Genomic DNA, 26,898 nt, shown 5'->3' with positions numbered 1-26,898 from the left:
GATGCATTTGGCACGGGCAGGTGTTAAACAACTGCGTCCGTGACAGCAGTCAGCAAACAGGGACATTTTCTTGAGTCCAATCCACTTACTGCACAGGAAACACTAATGGAGGCTAGAAGCAAATGCAATCCACCCTCTCTCACCCCAGGACATGAACTGAGTCTATTTGCAAAGCTTTCAAAACCAACCCAAACTGCTTCAAACCAGTCAGCCCAGAACATGTAGGCCAATGGTGATAACACTGGCCATATTTAGCTGCACATACATTTTTAGAGGGAATCCCTGCTATTTCAAACACTGTGTAATGAAAAACTGGCTATATCAAAGAGATAGCTTTGATACTGTCACTTTATGACAAACATTTCAATAATAAGATTGAAGCCACTTTTATATCCATCCATTAGGTATTGATGGAATACCACTATTACTATTTTTAGTAGTAGCAGTAATAGTATTGGCCAAGTATGACATTTTAGCAGCTGATTAGCTTAGCTCAGCATAAAGTGTATTTAGGCTTATTAGCATAACAACTAAAACTGCAAGCCTTAGTCTTTCCAAAAGTAACAAAAACAATTTAGAAAGCTTAATAAACCAAATATACAAGAACATGTATTTTCTGCATGTAAGGTTACTGAAATCAGAATTGTTCTTACAGTGTAAGTGGTCATTCTTAGATGACCACTTACACTAATTAACCACTTTAATAAGAATACCTGCTCTCATCAGCCAGTCACATGGCAACAACTCACTGCATACAGGCATGCACCTCAGCGGCTGGTGTCCTGCAGGTTTTAGATGTGTGCTTGATCCAGTACTGCTGATTTCAATAGCTAAACAACCTCCTCAACATGTCTTGAAGTTCTCCAGAGGCCTGATAATGAACTAGTCGTTTGAGTCAGGTGTGTTGACCCAGGGTGATATCGAAAACCTGCAGGACACCGGCCCTTGAGGTCTGGAGTTCCTCACCCCTGCACTAAAGTGTAAACGTGAGCATGTATCTAAGAATGAGAAAGAAAGCGACTTTAAATGCTGCATGATTCTTGGTTTCCATATAGGCTGGTCTGAATATTTCTGAAGCTGCTGATCTGCTGGGACTTTCCAGCACAAACACCGAGTGCCACTCCAGTCTTTACCCCAACATTAAGATAACAGGGTCTGAATTTGATGTAGACAACATGAAAACGTGGATCAATGCTACCTTGTATCAACCATTCATGCTGGTGATGGTGTTGTAATGATGTGGGGGATATTTTCTTGACACTCTTTGGTCCCCATAGTACCAATGGAGCATTGTTAAAAATGCTACAGCCTACTTGGGTATTGTTGTTGACCATGTCCATCCCTTTATGACCACACTGTATGCATCTTCTGATGTCTGCTTCCACCAGAATAATAATGATTTAAGCTTTGTAATAGGACAACCATGTCACAAAGCTGAAATATTCTTAAACTTGTGTCTTCGTCACCAGATCTCAGTCCAATGGAGCACCATTCAGATGCAGTAGAACAAGAGACTCTCATGACTTTGCAGCAGACAAAATACTTCAGCAACTTTGTGATGCAATCATGCCAAAATGGACCAAAATCTGAGAAATGTTTTCAGCACTTTGCTGAGTCAACACCACAAAGAATTAAGGCAGTTCTGAATGTCAAAATAAGATCCAACCTGGCACTAGTAAGGTGTACCTAATAAAGTGGCAGATGAGTGAAATATAAAACAACAAGAGTCCAGCACGTTTTACCGTGCATTCAATGTATCTTTGAAGGTGAATTCATTGCTGCCTACACCTTTGATGCATGGTCTGCTAAAAAATACTCATAATGTACAAGTATGTCTATGTGATACTTAATGAAATACAAAGCAAACACTGAGCTACTGAATTTGATAAACTATCATGCAGCTATGAATTCATGACACACAGAAGATATATTATCTGTAAAACCTTTGACTTTGACATAGCATTAACCTTGTGCCTGTTCTCTCCCATGGCCTATTGTCCTCTCTATGTAGCTCTTACTTTCTGCAGGTGTGTCTTGTGCTTTCTGGTTCACCTGGTAAGTCTCTCTCTCTCTCTCTCTAGGCAAACCCAATCTCTTTCTAGGCTGTCCTATCACCCTATTAAACCTGCAGCGCAGTTATACCTCTTTCACCCCATGAAGATATTTGACAACCTCCGCTGTACTCTCAATGACGAGTTTCGACACTTCAGAATATATCAATAAAGATTTGTTTTGATTTTTGATTTGAATAGTTTCTGGGTTTTTCCAAGGGTACCTGCATAGGCAGAGACCACCCTCACTAATTTCCAGTGCAAACACAGTCATTTTGTTCTATAAGCAGGCCTGGAATATGACAGCAACCGCTCAGTTCAGAAAAGTACTTCAAGCTACTCCTAATAGGCTTTTCTGGATGAGTTTGTGGTGTTAATATCTAGTTTAGAAAATCCAACATGATGCTCATTTTATGTATTTTGCTCCCCTTTAGAGTCCAAAAGGCTCTCTTTAGGTTGGGCATACCTATTGTTTGACTGTCCAGTTCCCCTGTGTGTCTCGGTCATATACACCCTGTGTTTGTAACATGTGGTTTAAAAAGTTAGCATGCCAATGTCCTTCAGCTCAAGCCTTCAAAGACAGGATTTAGTGACATCATAGTGGCAACATCCATACAGTCTGTTATTAAAACTTTTCAAACTGGCAGCACAAGACCTTAAGTCCCCTGTGACTGACATTTGCACTAGACAGGTGGATAAAGGCATCCCTGACCAACTGTGAGTGCTTATGCTTGCATTTAGGGCCACTGGATTGGGTTCTTCAGGATGCATCTTAAAACCAAAACCACTTCCAAGTTAAGTTAAATGCAGGATGAGGTCACAGGAGTCCCATCAAAGCCTCACGAGAGCTGTAGTTTGGATAATAATTCAAATTCAAGGATAACTGCTTAACAGCTGCTGGTATGGTCAGTATGCTATGACTTTCAACACGACAAATAAACATTGCCATTTACCTGTCTGGAAGATAAAGCGGTATTAAAATATAAAATCGTGAGTGTACAATGAGCAAAAAACAAACACAAAAGAAGGGAAAACTGCAGTGTCAGCAGTTTTATGAAATCTGGTATCTCACACAAACCCTGCACATCACACACACAGAGAGCCTTACCTGTGTGAAGTAGAGGTTGAGCAGGCAGAGGGTGAAGAATTGTAGGCAGACGGGGCAGCAGTAGAGCAGCCAGTAGGCCAGAGGCTGCAGCTGGTTGGCCTGCACCACATTTTTAAAGTAGAAAGAGAAGAGCGTCGTCCGCAGCGCTGCCCACAGCAGGCACAGAAACAGAAACACGCTCTGGTAGCTGAAACGCTTGTGTCCGTAGTGCAAAATGAGCCAGAGCTGCAGGTAGACGAAAACAAACAGGAGGGAGTAGAGGACGGTGTACACGGCAGTTAGACTGAGCTCCAGTGCTGGGGAGACTGCAGCTCCGGAGGACTCCTTCAGTGAGGTAAACAACTGGGAATGAACCTCCTCTCCTGCCGAAAACATCTCCGCCGGCGGCTCGCACTAACACATGAGGTGCAGTGAAGGCGAACACACTTCAAAGTGGGTCAGACCTGGGCTAAATTCACTGTGGGTGACAAAAAAGACGAGGGGGTGCGGGTGAAAAATTGCGAGAAAAGCAGTTTATTCTGAAAAGAAGTGGCATTGTGGAACTGCGCTGTGCTTTAAATTCGCTACGGGTCTGAAAACGGAAAAAAAAAAGGCTGGATTTAGTTTTTTAAAGCGCCAGGTTAAAATAACAAGGCAGAGGAGAAAGAAAACAAGAGAGAGATCCTCTTGTGATTCTCTGCAAAGCTGCTCTCTGCAAAAAAACAACTTGAGGAGGGGGGGGAACCTCCAGATCAGCTGTGATGCAGTTATATAGACCCGCCCCCTCGCTCTCAATTAACACGGAAACTGGCTCTTCGCAGGCCGCCATCTTGGCTCCTCACCAGCCTTGTTTTATTGGAAAACATCTGACTCCTGAGCCGGAGGTTCTAGCTGGTTTCCGATCCCCCATAAGTGAACGTCAGTGCCACGCCCACCTTTTCAGTACACCGCTTCATTGGCTCATCAGGCCGCCCAACCTCCAGAACTTCCTTTCTTCATTGGGTCACGATGATGTCAGCTGCGGAAGTTCCCGCCCCCTGGCGATTGGTGATTTGCTCAAGTCAAAACCCTTCCACGATGTGTTTGGTTCAGGGATGCCAGTGGGTGTCTCTCGTAAGCAGATAGATAGATAGATAGATAGATAGATAGATACTGTTGGCTGAAAGTTGGGTAAAGAAAAAAGTCAGAGGCACCAAAACGTCTGTGGTTTCAATATAAAAGCATATGCTAGCTTTACGTTAACTAAAAAAAAAGAGAGCAACCTGTAATTGTTTTTCTATTTTGTTTTCAAGAAGTTACAGCTCCTTTTCTTTTTTTTCTTTATAATAGAAAGTGCCTTCAGGCGATTGTGTTGTGATTTAGCACTTTTTAAATAAACTGAATTATCATTTATTTTCACTCCAGTCCTTGTCCCTGACCATTTCCAAAGGAATATTCGTCAGTATCATCAATTTGTACAGAGGTGATTAGAAGAGAGGTACACAGCCAAGGTTTAGGGGTGGATTTCAACCAGTGGTGTTGGGTATCTTATCAAAATTGACTGAATTATGAACGCAGAAAAGTATCATTAGATTAAGATCCGCCATGCAATACAAACTGGAACGCATCTGATTGGCAGCAGCTTCATTTTCCATCATGACACTGAGCCCAAACACACTGCCAAGGCAATAAAAGCATACCTGGATAGAAAAACCTAATCAGTCATTGATTTTTTTCGTCTCCAGAGTCTGGGCCTCGATATTACTGAAGCAGTGGTGGATAATCTTGACAGAAAGCAGAACAAAAGACAGCCAACATCCCAAGAAAGAGCTTTAAATGTCATTCAAGAAGCTTGGGGAACCATTCCTGAGGACTGCTTAAAAAAATTACAAGAAAGAGAGGGTGTGATGAAGAATATAGCTGGAGATACCAGATATTGACTTTCAAGCTCTTTATAACTGTAAAGTCCTTGTTTTTGGCTTATATACTGTATTTTCATGTATGTTTGCACGTATAAATAAATTTTAAAAAACTATTATTGTGGTTTTATTTTGAAACGCTTCCCGGAAGTGCCGTCGTGACGCTGAGCATTTGACAGTGTTTTGCTAAGAATGGAGAGTCGCATGTTGAACTATTTTGTTAGATTTCATTGTGTATCAAGGCGAAAAATAACGCTGCAAACAGTTTTGGTTTGGGGCCTACATCCCCCGCGGACATACAGCGACATGCACATTCTAAATTTAAAACTAATATCAGCTAATTGTTAGCTATTTAAAGCCCTTAGCACGAATATCCATCAATAGGTAGCTAACAAGTCTAGCTAAAGAATTAGCTTTTAAGAAAATCTTAAAGCGGTGTTTTTGGGAATTTCTTTTGGTTTTATATTTGTAAGATAGTTTTTTGCTCATAATTATCGTTGTAATGTTTCTACCTCCATCAATGCTTTAGCTGTGGTTTTTACCTCTTGGAAAGAAAAAGTTGAGCCTTAAGGTTTTCCTGCAGTCTGCTTCTTCAGGTAACAGATAGCATGCTTATTTTTGTCACTTTTTGCGTGCTGCTGTTCATTTGATTGAGCCGAACAAGAAATATCAACCAGTTAAAGCAGATGGTATGGGTCACATAAAACAATAACGAGCCTTAATCGTCCCCGTTTCTTGTTTGGGACCCAAATATGACAGCTCCCCTGCGCAGTTATGAAATCTCAGAAGCTGAGAGTATTACAAACTCTATAATTAAATATATATTAGAACAATGAAGCAGCTTATATATATATATATATATATATATATATATATATAAAACTGTGTTCCTTTAACAGTATTGTTTCTTCCAAAGAACACACCTCAGCCATGATGTGGATGTGTGTTGCTGTCTTCCTGCTGTGGATGAGGTCGGGACGGTGCACAGACAAGGCCAACACTTCAGACCTGATTGAATACACAGCTGCGGACTTTTATGAGAAATTGCATTCTGGGAAGATGATGTTCATCTATTTTGAGCATCAAGGTAGGCCGCTCACTGCTCATGCTATCTCAAGCTGTGCTGCTGTACATTTGTCATAGGTCCCACACTCCTCATTATCAGGCATGTGATGTGAAACATGCAAGCGTGCTGAACAAGTGATGAGTTCAGCATGCTAATGAAATTAGCAGCCGTGCTGACCTGACATCAGTTTACTGAAATAAGTAGCTGTGCAGCATTTTTGCAGGAGAGCAATCTCTTCTACATGAAGAGATGAAGAAGAGCTTTTTAGAGATTCTAGATGATGCTGGAGGGTTAGAAAAACCAAAATGACTACCAGAACGTCAATGTGTTGTTTTTGGCTGTGCATGAATAGTGAGTGACATTCTGTCTGCTAGGGCTCTATTCCAGGAAGCAGGATTAGCTAACATCTCTGAGTTTGTTTTCACCATAAATAAGGGAAACTCGCTTTCTGTTGCAGAAAGACGATTAAATTAAATTCTGAGTCAGTTGCCAGGGTAACAGACTCTGTGAACTAGACCTGCTAGCAGGCTTAGTTCACAGAGACAGTTTCTCTCTGACTCCTCCTCTCCTGAACCTGGTGACTGACACTTTGATTCAATTCCAAGGTAATAAAGTTGCTGTCAAAGCTCATGTTACGTTTTTACAGACACGGAAATGCCAGTTTTACGGGAGTTTGCTGTTTTGTGTACTTAACATGAACACTTTCCCAGTTATTCAGTCATCAATATATAAGGACAGAGACAGCGATCACGTTTATTCATAACCAGCTCACAATTAATTCTGTAGAGTCCATAACTCTAACCCTGTGTGTGTGCAGTACTGCAAACATTTACTGTATGTTACACACCGATCAATGATCAATTATTAGTCGTGCTGTAATCGGTCACACTGATGGAAAACTGTCTGTCACAGCTGGATCTTGCAAATGATGTGACTTTAAGACTCTAAACTGAACCAGATGTATTTAGAGTGACGTTTTCAAAGCAGCTACAGACAGTCTGATTGTAATCCAATTACAATCAGACTGTTTGTAATTGGATTACAATCAGTCTGTAATCCAATTACATTTAATGTTGAAATGTGTTCTCAGATTGAGATTCAGTCATTAAATAATGTCAAACAACATTTTTTTTAAAGGTTTAGAGTTTTTAAAAGTTTAGTTTGATAAAAAAAAATTAAATCTTTAATACATGTGAATGTGTAGCATAAGATGAGTAAGAGAAAATTCATCATACATTAAAACGTGTGGAGTCAGATTAATGGAAAGCAGTGCGTGTCTGAAAGACGTTTCTCTTTGTCACCTCCTTTGTTTCCAGTCTCTCCGACCATCTCTCTGTTCCTGGTGGAGTTGGAGAAGTCTGCTGAAGCTCTTCAGGATTATGGAGTACTAGTTGGTAAGGTAAGTGTAGCCCACTGTGATGGCTTTGCTTCATCAGTCATAGAAGTTGACGTTGAATCACCTTTTTATCATTGCTTTTTAGGTGAACTGTAACAAAGAGCTGGTTTACAAGTACTGCTCAGAGGAGCGGCTGCTGCACACAGCTTTTTTGTTCAGGTGGGTTGTAAAGTCTCAGTGTTCATTCTAAAATTACCAGAACATGGAGGGGCAGCCAATCAGAAGAAAGATGTCTTAAAGAATGGGCAAAGTGAACTAAAATAGCTTGTTTCTGACTGTGGGTGAAGTGGGACCTACAGCAGCCAGGACACAATAAGTGATGGTTATTTTAAAGTGTGAATCATGCAAAGCTACAGTAACAGAATGGAAGAATAACAATTCAAGTCTGTAAATGAGTACAATAAGTCTGCTGATTGTCTCTTTCTCTGTGATCTCCAACTTAATTCACTGGCATTTGTTCACACTGGCAAGTGATGTTCACATTTAATATAAAAACTGGTGTAATTTAGCTCTGTGTTTGAATTTGATCTCTGACTCAGCAAGAAAGAAAAGAAGTAGCTTCCCTTAAACCCGATTCCTGACTCCACGAGCAATCAGATCCTGACTGTGTTGGCCGTGTTAAACAGGCAAAGTTATTCCACCAAACTATATCTAACTGGTCTCTCGCCCACTTCAATTTCTGTTGCTCCTCAGTATGAAAATATCTGCTGCCACCTGTTGGCATCCACCCTACAAGCTCTGCATCAGAGTCCAGAGGAAGTTCTAACTACATGTGGAAAGGGCTACTGCTCATATTAATGAAAACTTTACAATCATTGTATTTCTAACAGTCAACACAGAAGATATTATCCTGGCTATCATCACCGAGATACACTATTAATGTTACTGTATCAACCTTTTTACCTGCTCCCCTAATATATAGTAATGAACTGGACAAAGTATTATGGAAACTGAAATGTAATGCAGTAAACTTTTTAACAGCTTCTCTTTAAAACTAGAATTTGTAACTGTAAAAAAACATTCAGTGTCCATAAAGTTACATCAGCGACTTTCAAAAGCAGTGAGAATAAAAACTGAACATTATAACCTTCATGTGGGTTTTTGTGTCTGCATGGTTGCAGTCTCGTTGAATCTGCCCTTGTCTTTCTGTTGCTAGAGGCGGTAAGGAGTTCTTGAGTTTTGGTTTGGACACCATCTTTGACGTCAACTCGATAGTCTCCGAAGTCTTGTTGTAAGTAAGCCATATGCTCTGTGTTGTAGAGACCTTTGTGAAACTTTAACTTTTGAACCGTTTAGGATCACATACATTCAGATGATCCACTGAGACTAAACCAGAACCAAAGTCACTCATTATTTTTGGTCTTTTGGTGAGCTTTGTTGGGGAAAAAAATGAAAGACGGGAGGAATCGTGTACTTCTGGCATTTAACTGAAGACAGCTTTTCTCTTCCAGCGCCATTTTACGTGATGAGATAAAGTATGTCCACACAGACGCTGACCTCCTCGCAATGGAAAAGGCAGCCAGAGGGAAGAAAGACATTGTGCTTGGTTATGTTTGCAGTCTGGGAACACAAGGTATGAGAAGAAGGACAGGAAGGATAGTAATTAATGTAAGGCTGGGCAGTTAATTGAAAAGGAATCAAAACTGACATTCATAATCTTGCCTGTGTCTGTTATTTTTGTTTCTTTGTTTTTCATTTCTGTTAATACTTATATAAACTATAAAACATACCGTTTGTGTTGTCACATGACTCAGAGCGTAAGTCAAACACTGACCTGACTGTAAAACTCCAGCAGATGGTGATTCTACATTGCCCACAGGTGCGAGTGTTGTCCGTCTCTCTGTGATCAAAATTGAAAATCATGGTGTTAATTTGAGGTCATATCACCAAGTCCTAAATTAAAGATGGTAAACTTTTTAGTAGCTACTCATAGGTTTGATCGTACTTTGTAAGACACACGTTGTCCCATTGGTTGATTAAATGTATCATCTTTGTTTGTTTTTTCTTAAGAGCACAGATCGATTATGGAGACGGCCTATGTGTATGGATCCAAATACCAGTTTATTCTCATAACAGGAGGACCCGTGTTGAAGCACCTAGGGTATGTTCTTTTTGGCCCTTCTTTGTGTACAGAGCAGGTGTCAATGACAACACTTGTACCTGGGAAGTATTCACAGCACTTCACTTGTTCAGCATCTTGTCATGATACAGCCTTCTTCCAAGTTGGATTAAATTCAGTTTTCAACTAAAAAATTCTACACACAATACCTCATAATGACAAAGTGACATTAGTTTGCTTGAATTTCTTGTAAATGTATTAAAACACACACAAATATAACATGTACATATGTATTTTTACAACTTGATTGGAGTCCACCTGTAGTAAATTCAGTTGAATGTCATTTAGAAGACACACCAAGCACAAACCAGGCCACAAAGTTCAAGGAACTGTCTGTAGACCTCTGATGCAGGATTGTATCAAGGCACAGATCTGGGGAAAGTCCCAATGAGCACAGAGGGCTCAGGGTAGAAGGGCCTTAGGCTACGTCCACACTAATGCGTTTTCAAACGAAAACGCATTAGTGTGGACGTTTTCTCTCCATTTTGGCCTCCCGTCCACATTGAGACGGCGTTTTCGCTCAAGGAAAATGCAGCGTTTTGAAAATGCTGTCAAAAACGTATACATTTGAAAACAGTGCTTTCGCGTCGCAGTGTGGACAGCGAAAACTGAGACTTTTTGAAAACATGTGATGCAGTCAAGTGACCAATTAAACTAAGATAGCGGAGGGCATTATACAGCAGTTGTTTTGTTTGCTCTCAATTTTGACAGCCCTATTAAAGATTAATCAGTTTGTACATGCTCCAGATAGCTTTTCTTCAAATTCTTTAAATCTCACTCGGTTTTGCAACTCCACCTCATTGTTAGTCCATTTAAAAAACTCGGTGCTTTTCCTCAAGATTTTGCCACCACGTTTCAAAGAGCCGGAAAGTAAATAAGCGGCAGACAGAAATGAGGCAGGTCGAATCTTCTTGCACTTTACGCATGCGCAGTACTGGAACGTAAGCGTTTTCGGCCATTTCAATGTGGACGCACAACTCCAACAAACGATAGTGTGGACGCTGAGCGTTTTCAGACGAAAACACCGTTTTCAAATCTATCCGGGCTAGTGTGGACGTAGCCTTAGTAAGGGAGGTGACCAAGAACACAATAGTCGCTCTGACTGAGCTCCAGGAGAACAACCACTTATGCAGCACTCCAGTAATCAGGCCCGTGTGGTAAAGTGTCGAGACGTAAGCCACCGCTCAGTAGGAGACACATGACAGCCTACGTGTAGTTTGTCAAAAGGCACCTGAAACAAAATTCTCTGGTCTGATGAAACAAGGACTGAACTTTGATTTGGCCTGAATGCTGTGCGCCGTGTGTGAAGGAAACCAGGCACCACTCATCACCAGGCCAATACCATCACTACAGTGAAGCATGGTGGTGGCAGTATCATGCTGTGGGAATGGTTTTTTGGAGCAAGAACTGGAGGACCAGCTATGTACAGAGACATCCTTGATGATAACCTGCTGAGTTATCATCCAACAGGACAACAATCGAAGCACACAGCCAAGATAACAAAGAAGTGGCTTCGGGACCACTCTGTGGACCAACCTTTGAGGGGCCGGCCAGAGCTCAGACTTAACCCGATTAACCCAATGGCTGTGCACCAACGCTCCCCATCCTGCATGCTGGAGCTTCAGAGGTTCTGCAAAGGAGAAACTACCCCCAAAAAAGTGTGTCTTGTAGCATCATACTCAAAATACTCGAGGCTATAATTTTCCCAAAGGTGCTTTAACAAAGTATTGAGCAAAGGCTGTGAAAAAATATGTACATTTAGTTTTGCTTTTAATTATTAATGAATTTGCAAAAATATACATCAAATGTTTTTCACTTTGCTGTTATCGGGTATTGTGAGTAGAGTTTTAGAAAGAACAATACAGTATCCACATCTGAACCAAAGAGTAAAACAGTGAAATGTGGATTATTAAATATTAGGTCTCTCTCCTCCAAGTCTCTGTTAGTACATGACTTAATAATTGATCAACAAATCGATTTACTCTGCCTTACAGAAACCTGGTTGCAGCAGGATGAGTATGTTAGTTTAAATGAATCAACACCCCCGAGTCATTCTAACTACCAGAAATCTCGAAGCACAGGCCGAGGGGGCGGTGTGGCAGCAATTTTCCACACCAGTCTATTAATTAACGAAAGACCAAGACAGACTTTTAATTCATTTGAAAGCCTGATGCTTAGCCTCGTCCAACCCAGCTGTAAAACTCAGAAACCAGTCTTACTTGTTATCATCTATCGTCCACCTGGGCCTTACACAGAGTTTCTCTCTGATTTCTCAGACTTTTTATCTGATTTAGTGCTCAGCTCAGATAAAATAATTATTGTGGGTGATTTTAACATCCATGTAGATGCTAAAAATGACAGCCTCAACATTGCATTTAATCTGTTATTAGACTCAATTGGCTTCTCTCAAAATGTAAAAGAACCCACCCACCACTTTAATCACACTCTAGATCTTGTTTTAACATATGGCATAGAAACTGAACATTTAACAGTGTTTCCTGAAAACCCTCTGCTGTCTGATCATTTCCTGATAACATTTACATTTACAATAATTGATTACACAGCAGTGGAGAGTAGACTTTATCACAGTAGATGTCTTTCTGAAAGTGCTGTAACTAAGTTTAAGAATATAATCCACCCACTGTTATCATCTTCAATGCCCTGTACCAACACAGAGCAGAGCAGCTACCTGAACGCTACTCCAACAGAGGTCGATTATCTTGTTAATAATTTTACCTCCTCACTACGTACGACTCTGGATACTGTAGCTCCTGTGAAAACTAAAGCCTCAAATCCAAAGTCCCTGACTCCGTGGTATAATTCTCAAACACGTAGCCTAAAGCAGATGACTCGTAAGCTGGAGAGGAAATGGCGTGTCACAAATTTAGAGGATCATCATTTAGCCTGGAGAAATCGTTTGCTGCTTTATAAGAAAGCCCTCCGCAAAGCCAGAACATCTTACTATTCGTCACTGATTGAAGAAAATAAGAACAACCCCAGGTTTCTCTTCAGCACTGTAGCCAGGCTGACAAAAAGTCAGAGCTCTACTGAGCCAACAATCCCTTTAACGTTAACTAGTAATGACTTCATGAACTTCTTCACAAATAAAATTTTAACCATTAGAGAAAAAATTACCAATAATCATCCCACAGATGTAATATTATCTACAGCTACTTTTAGTACCATCGATGTTAAGTTAGACTCTTTTTCTCCAATTGATCTTTCTGAGTTAACTTCAATAATTAATTCCTCCAAACCATCAACGTGTCTTTTAGACCCCATTCCTACAAAACTGCTCAAAGAAGTCCTGCCATTAATTAATGCTTCAATCTTAAATATGATCAACCTATCTCTAATAATCGGCTATGTACCACAGGCCTTTAAGCTGGCAGTAGTTAAACCTTTACTCAAAAAGCCATCTCTAGACCCAACTGTCTTAGCTAATTATAGGCCAATCTCCAACCTTCCTTTCATATCAAAAATCCTTGAAAGAGTAGTTGTCAAACAGCTAACAGATCATCTGCAGAGGAATGGCTTATTTGAAGAGTTTCAGTCAGGTTTCAGAGCTCATCACAGCACAGAAACAGCTTTAGTGAAGGTTACAAATGATCTTCTTATGGCCTCTGACAGTGGACTCATCTCTGTGCTTGTCCTGCTAGACCTTAGTGCTGCGTTTGATACTGTTGATCATAATATCCTATTAGAGCGATTAGAACATGCTGTAGGTATTACAGGTACTGCACTGCAGTGGTTTGTATCATATCTGTCTAATAGACTCCAATTTGTTCAAGTAAATGGAGAGTCCTCTTCACACACTAAGGTCAATTATGGTGTTCCACAGGGTTCAGTGCTAGGACCATTTCTATTTACATTGTACATGCTTCCCCTAGGCAGCATCATTAGAAGACATAGCATAAATTTTCACTGCTATGCAGATGACACGCAGCTCTATCTGTCCATGAAGCCAGATAACACACACCAATTAGTTAAACTGCAGGAATGCCTTAAAGACATAAAGCCCTGGATGGCCGCTAACTTTCTGCTTCTTAATTCAGATAAAACTGAGGTTATTGTACTCGGCCCTGAAAATCTTAGAAATATGGTATCTAACCAGATTCTTACTCTGGATGGCATTACCTTGGCCTCCAGTAATGCTGTGAGGAACCTTGGAGTCATTTTTGACCAGGACATGTCCTTCAATGCACATATTAAACAAATATGTAAGACTGCTTTCTTCCATTTGCGCAACATCTCTAAAATGAGAAATATCCTGTCTCAGAGTGACGCTGAAAAACTAGTTCATGCATTTATTACTTCCAGGCTGGACTACTGTAATTCTTTATTATCAGGATGTCCTAAAAACTCGCTGAAAAGCCTTCAGCTGATCCAAAATGCTGCAGCAAGAGTCCTGACAGGGACTAGAAAGAGAGAGCATATTTCTCCTGTTTTGGCTTCCCTTCATTGGCTTCCTGTTAAATCCAGAATTGAATTCAAAATCCTGCTCCTCACATACAAGGTCTTAAATAATCAGGCCCCATCTTATCTTAATGACCTTGTAGTGCCATATCACCCTATTAGAGCACTTCGCTCTCGCTCTGCAGGCTTACTTGTTGTTCCTAGAGTATTTAAAAGTAGAATGGGACGCAGAGCCTTCAGTTTTCAGGCCCCTCTTCTGTGGAACCAGCTTCCAGTTTGGATTCGGGAGACAGACACTATCTCTACTTTCAAGATTAGGCTTCAAACTTTCCTTTTTGCTAAAGCATATAGCTAGGGCTGGACCAGGTGACCCTGAATCCTCCCTTAGTTATGCTGCAATAGATGTAGGCTGCCGGGGATTCCCATGATGCATTGAGTTTTTCCTTTCCAGTCACCTTTCTCACTCACTATGTGTTAACAGACCTCTCTGCATCGAATCATATCTGTTATTAATCTCTGTCTCTCTTCCACAGCATGTCTTTATCCTGTTTTCCTTCTTTCACCCCAACCGGTCGCAGCAGATGGCCCCGCCCCTCCCTGAGCCTGGTTCTGCCGGAGGTTTCTTCCTGTTAAAAGGGAGTTTTTCCTTCCCACTGTCGCCAAAGTGCTTGCTCATAGGGGGTCATATGATTGTTGGGTTTTTCTCTGTATTTATTATTGTGCTATCTACTGTACAATATAAAGCGCCTTGAGGCGACTTTTGTTGTGATTTGGCGCTATATAAATAAAATTGAATTGAATTGAATTGAGTTTTTCAGCTAATAAATGAACTGAATCCAGCTGGAGATAAGGCTGTAACATGACAAAGTGTGGAACGAGTGAAGCGCTTTGAATACCTTCTGGATGCACTGTATAGCAATGATTATGTAAGACACAACATAGAAAAGAAGAAGCTGAGATTGAGGCTCTTTGCAAAGTGTCCTACAGCTGTGCAGCATATGTAGTTCAAGCTACAGCAGCTCGCGTGACATTTACTGAAAGTTTAAGATGACAGCTGATGTGGCCGCTGTGGCCTTGTGACCTCAGAGATACATGCCCAAAACCTTAAACTCACATGGCTGTGAAAACCAAAGGGACTGTCATTCGACACCGGCTTTTAACATACCCAGGATAATTTTGACTCACCCAACAACAGTTATCCCACTAAGGGGGCACAGAGTTGTAAAAAACGTAAATCAACTAAAGGTCTCCAAGTTTAACTATGAATGGTAGTTTCTTTCTGGTAAACAGACAAATGGCACCTCAAACAGGGGCACATCTGCTTCCTCCTTAACATGTTACATTACAGGAACATAAAGACAGATGAAGACTTTCTGATAGGAAATGAAGAACAGAAATACTTTGGAGAAAATATAAAAAGTCTGACATTCTGCTGGAAATGCATAAACAGACACACAAGTGTGGATACAAAGAAAAGGAATCATGTAATTTCTCATGTTATAAACTAAAGACCCGACAGTATGAATGTGTTTGATGTTAGTCTGTGTTTTCAGGAAGTTGTCTCTGTGTCTTTCAGTGTAAACGAATCGTCTCCTTTGTCTCGAGTGTGGTTCCTCCACTGCAGAGTTCACAGTGGGTTCATGATCCCAATGACCTCTGAGCGCTGCCCTTTGACCCGCATGAGGAAACCCCTGTCCACCTTAAGCCTCCACTCCTTCCTGCAGCTCATGGAGGCTCCACTAGTTGTAAGCTGTTGAAATATTATAATCAGTTAAACTTAAAATCACTTTTCATGAAAAGTCTTATGGTACAGACTTAACAGCTGTGTTGCAGGATCTGAATAACATAAATGCTGTTCACTGACAGGATTACTTTGTAAATTCATGCAAAATTTATCAGGTTGTTTGGCGTATAAAATGTCATCAAGTTGTTGGCGTTGTGCAAACAGAGTGATATATCACGAAGGAAGTTCATGGTTCAGTTTTGTTTGCATTAGCTGACTTGACAAAACCCTAGTCAGAGATAAGGGTTGTTATCCGTTTTCTTTCTGCTTTAGGCTCGGTGTGTGTGCTCATTTGGTGATACAGATCTATGCAAATAAGACAAGACAGCGGTGCTGCAGTTTGTTGTTAATCTTCTCAATTTCTGATCTTCACAAACACGCCAAAAAAACAGAATACTGTCTTGAGTTGTATAAGTGTTTTATTTCTCAATGCCCTCTCATTCCTGCTGTTTGTTTCTAATGTGACAGCTGCACATCAGCACTCTGACACCTCGGATACATTTAATTATTTAGTCAGTGTGTTCACTCTCCCACAAGCTCATAGAGGAAACATTGAGAATGCTTTATTTTGTTGCCAGGTCAAAGTGAAATTTATTTTAATAAATGAAGATTATTGGCAAGAAGTGGCCAACAGATGTAACTGATCACTTTTCTAATCTGATCTCTGTTAGGTGCAATTCCAGCTGCTGTAACTCTTTGGCTAGTCTTCAATCAGTGGGATTAGTAAGGTACAGCTTAACAACTTTCATGTATAAAGTGTACTTCTTTAGCACTGAATCTTTATAGCTCTAAAGCGGGGATGTCCCCACCGTAGTACATTTTCCAGTTGACCAGATTGGACACTTTGGCAGGTCATTTCTAGCCCCCAAGCCTCATAGTAGGCATCCCTGATCTAAAATATATTTTAAGTGAAAGATTCGGTGAGAAGCTGGGCTTCAGCATAAGTTACCACAGTGATTTAGCCAGGGTAAAATAGACCAACCTTCATGACACTGACAACTAAACTTTGACCTTATTATAGCTTCTTAACCTGTTAAACTCAGCAGTCCAAAACAAAAGAGTAAGATCAAAAAGAAATTCAGGAGTTCAGTCATTAAGAAGCAACAAGTGTATGAAATAATGCAAGAGACAAAACTACTGATGTGTCTCTAAGTGGAGATGTTGCTGATGGGGCTAGTGAACATAAGAAAAAGGAGAACACAGCCACCTGTTCTCTTTGTTTATAGTAGTCACATATCGTGACGTTTCTTTCAGTTACCTGTAGGCTAATGTTTCTGAGATGCGAATAAAAGTTGGACTTACTCGATCCTTCCTGTAAAAGCAGCTTTAATAACAATATAAGACTCACTACGCAAGCTTCTTCACAGTTCACAATTCAAGTCAATTTAGTTTTATAGTGTCAAATGATAACAAATGCTTTATATTGTAAGATAAAGATCCTCCAGTAATACTGAGAAAACCCCAACGATCAGATCACCACCTACGAGCAAGCACTTGGCGTCAGCGGGAAGAAAAAACACCCTTTTAACAGGAAAACAGCATATTAGATCATGTGGTTATTGTGCTGTCATTGCAGCTGTGTTTTGTAAGTAGACCTTTAGAAAAAAGCAAAGTACAATTTACCAAATTTACAAAAAAAAGTAACCATGTGCATGTTTTGCACAAAAGGGCCACCCTACCACCATGAGTAGAATCTCTTAACACTTTGTGTCTCTTCCTTACCAGACCGAGGTGTACGACGACCCCTCCTCAGTCCAGCCCCCCCAGTTCCCCTACCAGCAGACTCCCCAGGTCTTCCTCTTCTCTCATCCCGCAACCGAGCACCTGGACCTGGATACGGCCACCACGCTGGCCTGGAGGCTGCGAGGCCTCGCCCTGCTGCTGCTTGTACACAGGTGTGCAACAGCTCCAGCTACCTGTACGAGCATGGATATGAAGACATTAAGATCATTTCTTTTATGGGTTTGTGTGTTTCCAGGCAGAGCCCTGCAGTGAAAACCCCTGATGAGTACAATGCTGCTTACAGGCTGCCTGAGAAGGTGTGACACTAACATGGCACAAGATAATACACAGAAGGAGAGTACCTGTTATTCTTAGCCACGTCTTTGTTTGTGTGTGTGCACCTCCAGAGTTTAGAAGTAAAGTATTTGACCTTAAACAGCCTCGACGAGGTGTTGGTGCTGTTCGCAGATCAAGAAAAAGATGAAGAGGAGGAGGATGATGATGAAGAGGACAACGAAGGTGTGGATGACGATGAGGAAGATTCACATTTTGGTAAACGGACTCAAGAGTGAAAGAAGCGTGAACAAAAGGAAGAATGAGAACAGGAGTTTATCTTTTTTGTGTCTGCATCTGTCTCCAGGCAAGCTGGACGATGAAATCGCAGCGGCAGTTTTTGAAAACAGAGGCACCTTACCGGACATGGATTCAGTTACCCAACTGACATCTGACAACTTTCACAGTGCAGTAGCACAGAGTAGCCTCACAGTGGTGCTCTTCTACCTCAAATGTAAGACAGAGTCACTGCTTTAGAGGCGTCTTGGCACTTTAGGCAGTTAATACAACAAATTCAGTATTTACCAGGACAGAGAAACTACATGTATAGAATCATCAGACAAATCTGATATAAAACTAAAAAATGTTGCTCATTCATTTACTTCTAACACTCTTTATAAAGCCCTTTTCCCTCCCCTGGAAGTTATACTTCTACCCCCATATTTACTGTTTTAGAATTCATCTCTTTCATATAATGTCTGTTATATGAACCAGGCATACTTTATGTTTAAAAAAAAAAAAGTTTTCCTCTTGAACAGGAAATGCAAGTGAATTGCAGTTTCTGTTTTCTCCCACCAGGGGATGCTGTTTCAATGGCTTTTCTCAGCTCTTTCATTGAAGTTGCAGAGAGACTTGCAGGTAAACAAGCAGGTTTTTTTTTTTTGGCCTGTTTCCACTGTTTATTTTAGCAGACGTCAAAACAGAGATCTGTATTTGAATGGACAGAAGAGTGTTTGGATGGCAGTACCATGTCAGTTATGACTCCTATTATTGTGCTTTACAGTTTGCCTAAATTCACAAAAGATGAAACCCCCTTGTGAACCAACATACAGTCGTCTAAACCCATGTACTGAATGAATTGTCCTTTTGCCTTAACCATGAAGGGTTTTTATCTAGGCAGACGTAATATTCAGGCCTCATTTGCTGTTATTTCAAAACTTGATTAATAGCAACGATGGATAGAAAGTTCACTCATCATCTGATGATTTGCTCTCACTGACCTTAAGACTCAGAGGTCAACGAAGTTCAGATGAGTGTGGTCGACTGCGGTGAATGGACCGACCTCTGCGCCGCTCAGCCAGGCAGTGCCGTCCCCTTCCAGCCAATTACTGCCTTTCCCAGTGTCTTGTTTCTCCACCCCCAGCATCCGGCCCAGCACTTCAGAGGAATGCTGGGTAGTGAGGCACTACATCGCTTCATCATGATGTGAGAAAACATGAATATAACTTTGAAGTCATATATAAGCCTTTAACCTCAATCGGGTCCAAATCAAGGACTGATGAAGTTATTGAAATAGCAGTTAGTGTACTTGTACAATCCTTTCCCTTTAACCTGAAATAGAAATGGAGGTGTGTTTAGTTTTGTAGCGCTGTCTTTCTAATGTCAGTCTACTTACATGTACACGTGTGTTTGTGTGGACTTGATTTTTTTAACCAGAAGCCGTGTAGCTTCTCCTGTTCTTCTGTCCACGCTAGAGGAAGCACAATCATTCCTTCTGGAAGTGCCTCATCCTGAGCTAGCGGGGTACCAGCTTGACAGAGTTGTGGGATTGTTTGAGGCCCAGGCACAAACAGGTAAGATGTTGTTATTGTCCATTGTTGATGCAAGGGAAGCCTCAATGCAAATGCTAAACTTCTACTAGTTATGGTTATACTAGTTATGAAGATCTCCCAGTAACTGCAATCAAAACAAGAACTTTTAAGGGAGTGGAGGAGAAATAATTGGAGGTGTTGTGTAGCTGTGAATTAGCACTGTTGTCTGTACTCATTCACATTCATAGCTATCTCAGTGTTAGCATTGTGTTTACAGTAACGGAGTAGGTGTAATCAGCTAATACTTACTCTGGCTAATATATAAAAGATGCATTTAGCTACTGTGACCTCTGTTGGTTTGTGAACCCCTGTTTTAAAGCGATGAGATGAGTGTTTTTACTATTGCTATCTTGGTGTTTGGAAAGTGGGGGTGATAAATAAAGGGCAGATCACTACACATGATCACTATATGAATGGGAGTGGTAAACAATCGAAGGGGAAAGTAGGTGTCTGTCTGCTTCGTCACAATAAATTCAATTTCAATGTTATTTATACAGCAACAAATCACAACAACAGTCACCTCAAGGTGCTTTGTATTGTAAGGTAGACCCTACAATAATAGATACAGAGAAAAACCCAATAATCATATGACCCCCTATGAGCAAGCACTTTGGCGACAGTGGGAAGGAAAAACTCCCTTTTAACAGGAAGAAACCTCCGGCAGAACCAGGCTCAGGGAGGGTGGCCATCTTAATGCAGAGAGGTCTATTAACACATAGGCCGTTTCTCAATTCTCAAGTACGCGAGTACGTACTCCCGTGCGTTCTCGGTGAGTACGTACTCGCCGAGAACGCACGGGAGTACGTACCCGCCGTGAACGCGAGCACGGACTCGCGATATGTACAATTGGAACACCTGCGTACGTGATGATGTCACAGGTCCGGAGTTTTTACTGCCGTCCCCTCTTAATTTAACTGTGAGTAACATGTTATGAAGCTTAACTGTAATCACAGCCAAACCGGTTTACTCAGGAACAAATAAAACACTGAAATAAACCAAACATTAACATTTAGAAGTGATCTAAGTGACTTATATATCATTTTTAACCTCAGTAGTGAAACCTCTATTAATAAAAATAGTGTACATGTACATACGTGTACATACCTTAATAAAAACAAGCAGGTGAGATGTTAGAACGCTTTTATTTCTATTCTAGTGGACACTCAATACTATAGACAGCTGCTGGGGTTTCTTTAACCCGAGTAGTGAGAAGACCACGAGCGGGGGGGGGTTGAAAACGATGTGCCGGGAATCCGCTATTGAGTTTTGGACGAAATGCATTCTGGGATATTTAGCTGTACCAAGTCCACACCGATGCATGCTCGATAAAACGGGCGGAGCGAGAACACATCCGGGACTTTTTCGCGTTCTCGGCTTGATGCGTACTTCGAATTGGAACAGTACTTGGTCTCCGACTGATGACGTATCACGAGTACACGAGAACGCAAGTATGCACAAGTACACATATTGAGAAACGCCCATAGTGAGTGAGAAAGGTGACTGGAAAGGAAAATCTCAATGCATCATGGGAATCCCCGGCAGCCTACGTCTATTGCAGCATAACTAAGGGAGGATTCAGGGTCACCTGGTCCAGCCCTAACTATATGCTTTAGCAAAAGGTTTTAAGCCTAATCTTAAAAGTAGAGATAGTGTCTGTCTCCGAATCCAAACTGGAAGCTGGTTCCACAGAAGAGGGGCCTGAAAACTGAAGGCTCTGCCTCCCATTCTACTTTTAAATACTCCAGGAACAGCAAGTAGGCCTGCAGTGCGAGAGCAAAGTGCTCTAATAGGGTGATATGGTACTACAAGGTCATTAAGATAAGATGGGGCCTGATTATTTAAGACCTTGTATGTGAGGAGCAGGATTTTGAATTCAATTCTGGATTTAACAGGGAGCCAATGAAGGGAAGCTCTCTTTTTCATAGGAGCTACAGTATTGAGAGTCGTACATAATGAGGAGGTAAAATTATTAACAAGATAATCTTCCAGAAGGAAGTCACCCAGGAGTTTCACATTGATATCACTGAGGCTGCTTGCTTGGTGCATCCACTGCGACAGTTGAGCGATCGGTCAAAATAAATTGCAGTATGAGTGTTCATGGTAACGTGGAAATATATCACCTGATCTAACAATGCAGCTCGTTGTTGTGCTTTCATTCAGTTCTGGACAACACAGACGAATGAGTTCAGATTTTGCTCATTGTTGATTTTAGTCTTTTTTAGTCTTTTCCTCTTTGTTGTTTTAAATAGACATTGTGTTTCCAGTATCCCTATTACGTACTCTTTCTTTCCAAATTTTTCTTTATTGCCATGTTTAGCAGCGTTTACCGAAGCAGCAAAGTCCCTGAGAGGAGAAGCACTGACTGGACTGCTGACAGATGAACTGGCAGAGAAATGGTACGAGCTCTACCATTTCAAGATTGAGGCAAATTGGCAAACTGCCTCTTCGAGTTTAAAGTCCTAAATTACTAGAAGTTTTAAAAACACACTGTAGCTGAAGTTTGAAAAGTACAAAATATGGTTCTGTGAGTTGTCTGTTTTCTTAACTTTGAAATGCAGGATTTCCAATTGCTTTTAAAGGCTTTAAGAGATGGACAGTTAAGCAGTTTGTTTTTGAGGGGTGGAAATCCTACACGTACCTACTATAATCCAACCTGGCTTTATAGCATTGATTAAAGACACTTTAATCAATGTTGTAGTTACATTTTGTAAAGGTTTAGACATACCTGTCATAAAAACTTAGCTGTGTTTCCGATGTTTAATATTTGAACTTTAACCATTTAAAATATTGTTTATTAGTTTTACTTATATTGTGTGTGTGTGTGTGTGTGTGTGTGTGTGTGTGTGTGTGTGTGTGTGTATGCATGGTGACTATGCAGGGCTGCAGACCACAGTGTAGACCTTCCCGCAGTGTTAGTGTTTCCATCTTGGAGGACACACACTCATCCTTTCACACTGCCTGCCTCCTCAACTGCTGAAGAGCTGCTCACACACATTAACACTGCGCTGCTCCACCCAATGGTAAACCAGAGTGCATGTGTGTGTGAATACACTTGTCTTTATCATTTTTTGCTAAATTAATCTCAAATTTAAGTTGGATGACTTGTTTCATTGCAATCATCTAGTCAGGAATAGTGAGTGAATAACTAAGTTCAGCTTGATTTTAATCACTATAATCCATCCATCTTCTTCCTCTTATCTGGGGCCGGGTCGTGGAGGCAGCAGCTTAAGCAGCGAAGCCCAGACCTTCCCCTCCGCGGCCACCTCTTCCAGCTTGGCCTGGGAACACCAAGGCATTCCCAGGCCTTCCGAGAGATATAATCTCTCCAGTGTGTCCTGGGTTTGCCCCGGGGCCTCGTCCCAATGGGAGATGCCCAAAACACGTCACCCAGGAAGCGCTCATGTTGCTCATGGAGGAGCAGCGGCTCTACTCTGAGGCCCTTCTGGATGGCTGAACTTCTCACCCTATCTCAAAGGGAGAAGCCAGCCACCCTTCGGAGGAAGCTCATTTCCACTGCTTCTATCCGCGATCTCGTTCTTTCGATCACTACCCTCGTGATCATAGGGTCAGGGTAGGGATATCGATCGACCAGTAAACTGAGAGCTTTGCTTTTACACTCAGTTCTCTCTTCACCACAACGGACCGATATAGCGTGCGCATCACTGCAGCTGTACCAATCCATCTGTCAATCTCCTGCTCCCTTCTCCCGTCACTGGTGAACAAGTACCTGAGATGCTTAAACTCCTCCACTTGGGGCAGGAACTCCTCCCTGACCCAGAGTGAGCACTCCACCCTTTTCTTGGCTTCAGATTTTGAGGTGTTGATTCTCATTCCCACCGCTTCACACTCAGCTGCGAACCGTTCCAGTGCGAGCTGGAGGGCGTCGCCTGATAAAGCCTTTGAGGACCTCCTTAATCCCACTTGAAAATACACAGCTATAAATTCTTGAATGTTTATAAAAGCCACTATGGCGTGTTCATAGTATCATAGTCTCAGGTAATGGACTTCACATGTGGTTTAGTTACGGCTTTCCAAATACAGAGGTCGTGCCAGGTCAGAGCAATGCTTTGACCTGGCATGGAAACAATCAGTGCAGATATTGCTCCATAGCTCCAGTTCGACTCTCCCTTTGAGTGTTTGTTGGACTGTTGAAATGTGGGCGCCTGTCTTTTTTAGTGGTACTGTGGGGGAGGGGAAAGATGAGGGATGATAAGATGGGTTAAGGGTCTGATTCCTGCTGTGGAAATGCTTCCATGGAGCTTGGGATCAAAAGTCCAGTCAATGACACATTCTCCCCTCTGGCTGTGCTGATGACCTCACGCCAATCAATCACAGAATATGACTCGATAAAACGATTTAAATGGAGACATTAACACTTGCTTATGTGTTATTTATGATGGTGAGAGAGTGACCTGGACTGAAATGTGTCATATATAATTCAAGGAGAATTGCACCATCAGAAAAATCCCTGCTAGTGTTATTTCATTTGGGATGTTGTTCATTTAACTGGCCTGTGTTGTATCTGGTTTGTAGTGTGATGACTGTGAGTTTGTGAAAATGCAGATATTTGAAGTCTTTGGGTTAATTGGCACTTCTTTGCCCCCTTTTCATGATTTCTATCCCCAGCCTGAGCTGACTGTAGAAAATCTGCCATCCTTCTTCTTGCTGGGCAAAGCCCTACTCCTTCTGTTTGTGGGAGAGGAGGAGGACAAGATTGGGCGGAGGCAGAACCAGGCGCTGGTGAAGGAGATGAGAACAGTAGTAGAGTCGGGAGGGGAAAAGATGGAGCGATATTTGGCCTGCTGGATCCATCTGTACGTTTCTATTTCTGCTTATTTGCTCCTCCATTCTTCCATCACATACACAATCCAAAATCCCCACTTTTATACTTGACAGTTTTCTTGTATTTTTTGTTAATGCTGTCCATGTTATCTTGACAATTATTATATATTTTGTTTCAGTGGACGCACTCCAGCTGGTATGTCCATCCTGGGGTCATACGTAGGCTCTATGCCCCCTCTTCCTGCACTAGTCCTCACACACTTGCCCTCTGGAGACCAAATCTACCAGTACCCACCCAACACCCCCATAGTGGCCTCCTCAGTCCTTCACTGGCTGCAAAGGGTCGAGGATGGTACTGAGTCACCAACAGGTAAGGAGGAGAAAACCGAAAGCTTAAAGCTGAGTTTACAGTCCCATAAATTCCAAGACAGCTATGCTATACAGCTATAATTCTGCCTTATTACAGACAGTTAATGAACCGGTCACTCTTAAAAGCAGAATTGAGAGTAGAAATGTGCAAGATTACCTTAAAGATTTCAATCTTTAAGGTAGTCATCAAGTTTGCAGATGATACCACCGTGGTGGGGCTCATCTCTGGGGAAGATGAGACGGCGTACAGAGCTGAAGTTCAGAGGCTGTCAGATTGGTGTGTAGATAACAACCTGGACCTCAATACCAACAAGACAAAAGAACTGGTAGTTGATTTCAGAAGGAGGAAGTCTGAGCTGCAGCCTGTCAGCATCAACGGGGAGTGTGTGGAAAGGGTCTCCAGTTTCAAGTTTCTGGGTGTGAACATAGACACAGACCTCCAATGGAGCTCTAACATCTCTGCGGTTTTAAAGAAGGCCCAACAGCGTCTCCACTTTCTGAGAATCCTCAGAAAAATGGACCTGAAGAAGGAGCTGCTGACCGTCTTCTACCGCTGCTCCATTGAAAGTGTGCTGACATATTGCATCGGTGTTTGGTTCTCCAGCTGCACCACAGCACACAGAAAGGCACTTCAGAGGGTCATCAATATGGCCCAAAAAATCATTGGACATCCTCTTCCCTCCCTGAAGGACCTGTACAGCACTCGCTGTCTCAAGAGGGCACGCAGCATCCTACGGGACGGTACACACCCAGGACACCGGGTGTTTAAGCTGCTGCCGTCTGGCAGGAGGTTCAGGCTGCTGAGGTCCCGGACAAACAGACTCAAGGACAGCTTTTACAACAGGGCAACAGCCCTGATCAATGCAAATAGCTGACCTGACTGGCTACCTACCTGGACTTACCGTTAACAACAGTAAAAACAGTAATAATAATAATATTTATATTTATAACAAGGTGCAATAATAATTAATGTGCAATAATAACAGTGTGCAATACAAATACACTTATTCTTCTTTTTTATTACTAAGTTATTATACTGTGTTGTGTTGGTTGTGTTGTTTGTGTTGCGTTGTGATGTGTTGTATCGTGTCGTGTTGTGTTACATGTAGTGCCGACGTAGGACAGTTTTCCTATTTCATTGTACTACTGTACTATGTATGACTGTGCAATGACAATAAAGAGTTATCTTATCTTATCTATCTTAAGACACAAAAGAAACTGATGTTTCAGCACTCTGACACCAGGTATCAACATTCCTGTGAAAATTCCTGTGTTTTACTTTCTAATCGTAAGACAAATATGCTTTTAACAATATGATTCATCTTACATTTTAATTCTGTATGAAACTTCACATTATAATTAAATATTTTTGTTCTGTAGGTTTGCTGGATGAGGATAGCTGGCCACCTGCTTTTGAGTTCTATGACTTCTTGAAAATTATGGACATGCAGGAACCTGACTCCGCCCAGCAGCAAACTCCTAAGGAGGAGGAGGAAGAAGTGAATGAGGAAGAGGTTAATGTGAAAGAACATGTAGTGGTAGAGGACATGACAAATGACAATCGTCACGCTCACTCTGAACTCTGAACATCAGATGGAAAGAACACTGCTGATCTGATTTGTCTGTTTCTTTAAGTTTTCTTTTCTATTACTAATATACAGCTTAAATGTTGGGTTACTGAGTATTTAATGAGAGATTATTATAGGAAAGCACACGTTAAATGACACTGAATTTTAAGACACCCTTCATACTGATATATTTTTGTGTTCTTTTTCTATTATTATAATAATATTTTTGCCATTGTGTTTTAATGTGACATGCTGGCTATTAAACCTTTCAGTTGTTCCTGGATGTTATTTTTTCATTTTTTTATAGAGAGTGTTTCATTGTCTGATTTCTTACTGCTGTGATTTTGTGACTCCTTTAACTTTGTAGTTGCATCTGATTGGCTGTTTTTGTTTGTTTTTGTTTTTAAAGCTGCTCATGTGCCAGTTATCTGAAATAATTATGTGTCAGTCAGTAAACTGTCTCTTAATTTCGTTGTAACTCATAAACCTTTGGAAAA

General features: G+C 41.4%; 2 protein-coding genes across 5 annotated transcripts in view; one reads left to right on the top strand and one right to left on the bottom strand.

The window, feature by feature from the left end:
- The window catches only part of gpr137c (G protein-coupled receptor 137c), a 17,258-nt gene extending 11,161 nt beyond the window's left edge, over window positions 1-6,097 (bottom strand). Inside the window, exons 1-2 of one of the 2 annotated variants that reach the window (XM_005449956.4) lie at window positions 5,960-6,097; window positions 3,160-3,616 (exon numbers count right to left, since the gene is read on the bottom strand). In XM_005449956.4, the coding sequence (XP_005450013.1) occupies window positions 3,160-3,534 (375 nt within the window). In that variant the 5' untranslated portion in view covers window positions 3,535-3,616; window positions 5,960-6,097. Of the gene's footprint in view, window positions 1-3,159; window positions 4,023-5,959 lie in introns of those variants that run through there. The other variant, XM_019351697.2, reaches the window with a different exon arrangement.
- Window positions 5,175-26,898, top strand: txndc16 (thioredoxin domain containing 16). Of its 3 annotated transcripts, none has more exons than XM_019351695.2 (20): window positions 5,175-5,632; window positions 5,953-6,123; window positions 7,419-7,501; window positions 7,584-7,657; window positions 8,655-8,729; window positions 8,950-9,071; window positions 9,509-9,599; window positions 15,610-15,778; window positions 17,542-17,711; window positions 17,795-17,855; window positions 17,946-18,057; window positions 18,179-18,325; window positions 18,670-18,729; window positions 19,098-19,296; window positions 19,528-19,664; window positions 22,000-22,078; window positions 22,561-22,702; window positions 24,309-24,496; window positions 24,644-24,834; window positions 26,214-26,898. In XM_019351695.2, the coding sequence occupies exons 2-20, from the start codon at window positions 5,967-5,969 to the stop codon at window positions 26,417-26,419; spliced, it is 2,463 nt and encodes an 820-aa protein (XP_019207240.1). In that variant the 5' UTR covers window positions 5,175-5,632; window positions 5,953-5,966; the 3' UTR covers window positions 26,420-26,898. The 3 variants fall into 3 exon arrangements, with proteins under 3 accessions (XP_019207240.1, XP_025758761.1, XP_005450150.2); XM_025902976.1 differs by having other exon boundaries at window positions 5,176-5,632; window positions 17,946-18,090; window positions 22,003-22,078; XM_005450093.4 differs by having other exon boundaries at window positions 5,176-5,632; window positions 17,946-18,090.

Source organism: Oreochromis niloticus, linkage group LG23, assembly GCF_001858045.2.
Source record: "Oreochromis niloticus isolate F11D_XX linkage group LG23, O_niloticus_UMD_NMBU, whole genome shotgun sequence".
In the NCBI taxonomy this organism is placed as follows: domain Eukaryota; kingdom Metazoa; phylum Chordata; class Actinopteri; order Cichliformes; family Cichlidae; genus Oreochromis; species Oreochromis niloticus.
Note: the sequence above shows the minus strand (reverse complement) of the source record. Positions and strands in the feature narration are given on the sequence as shown.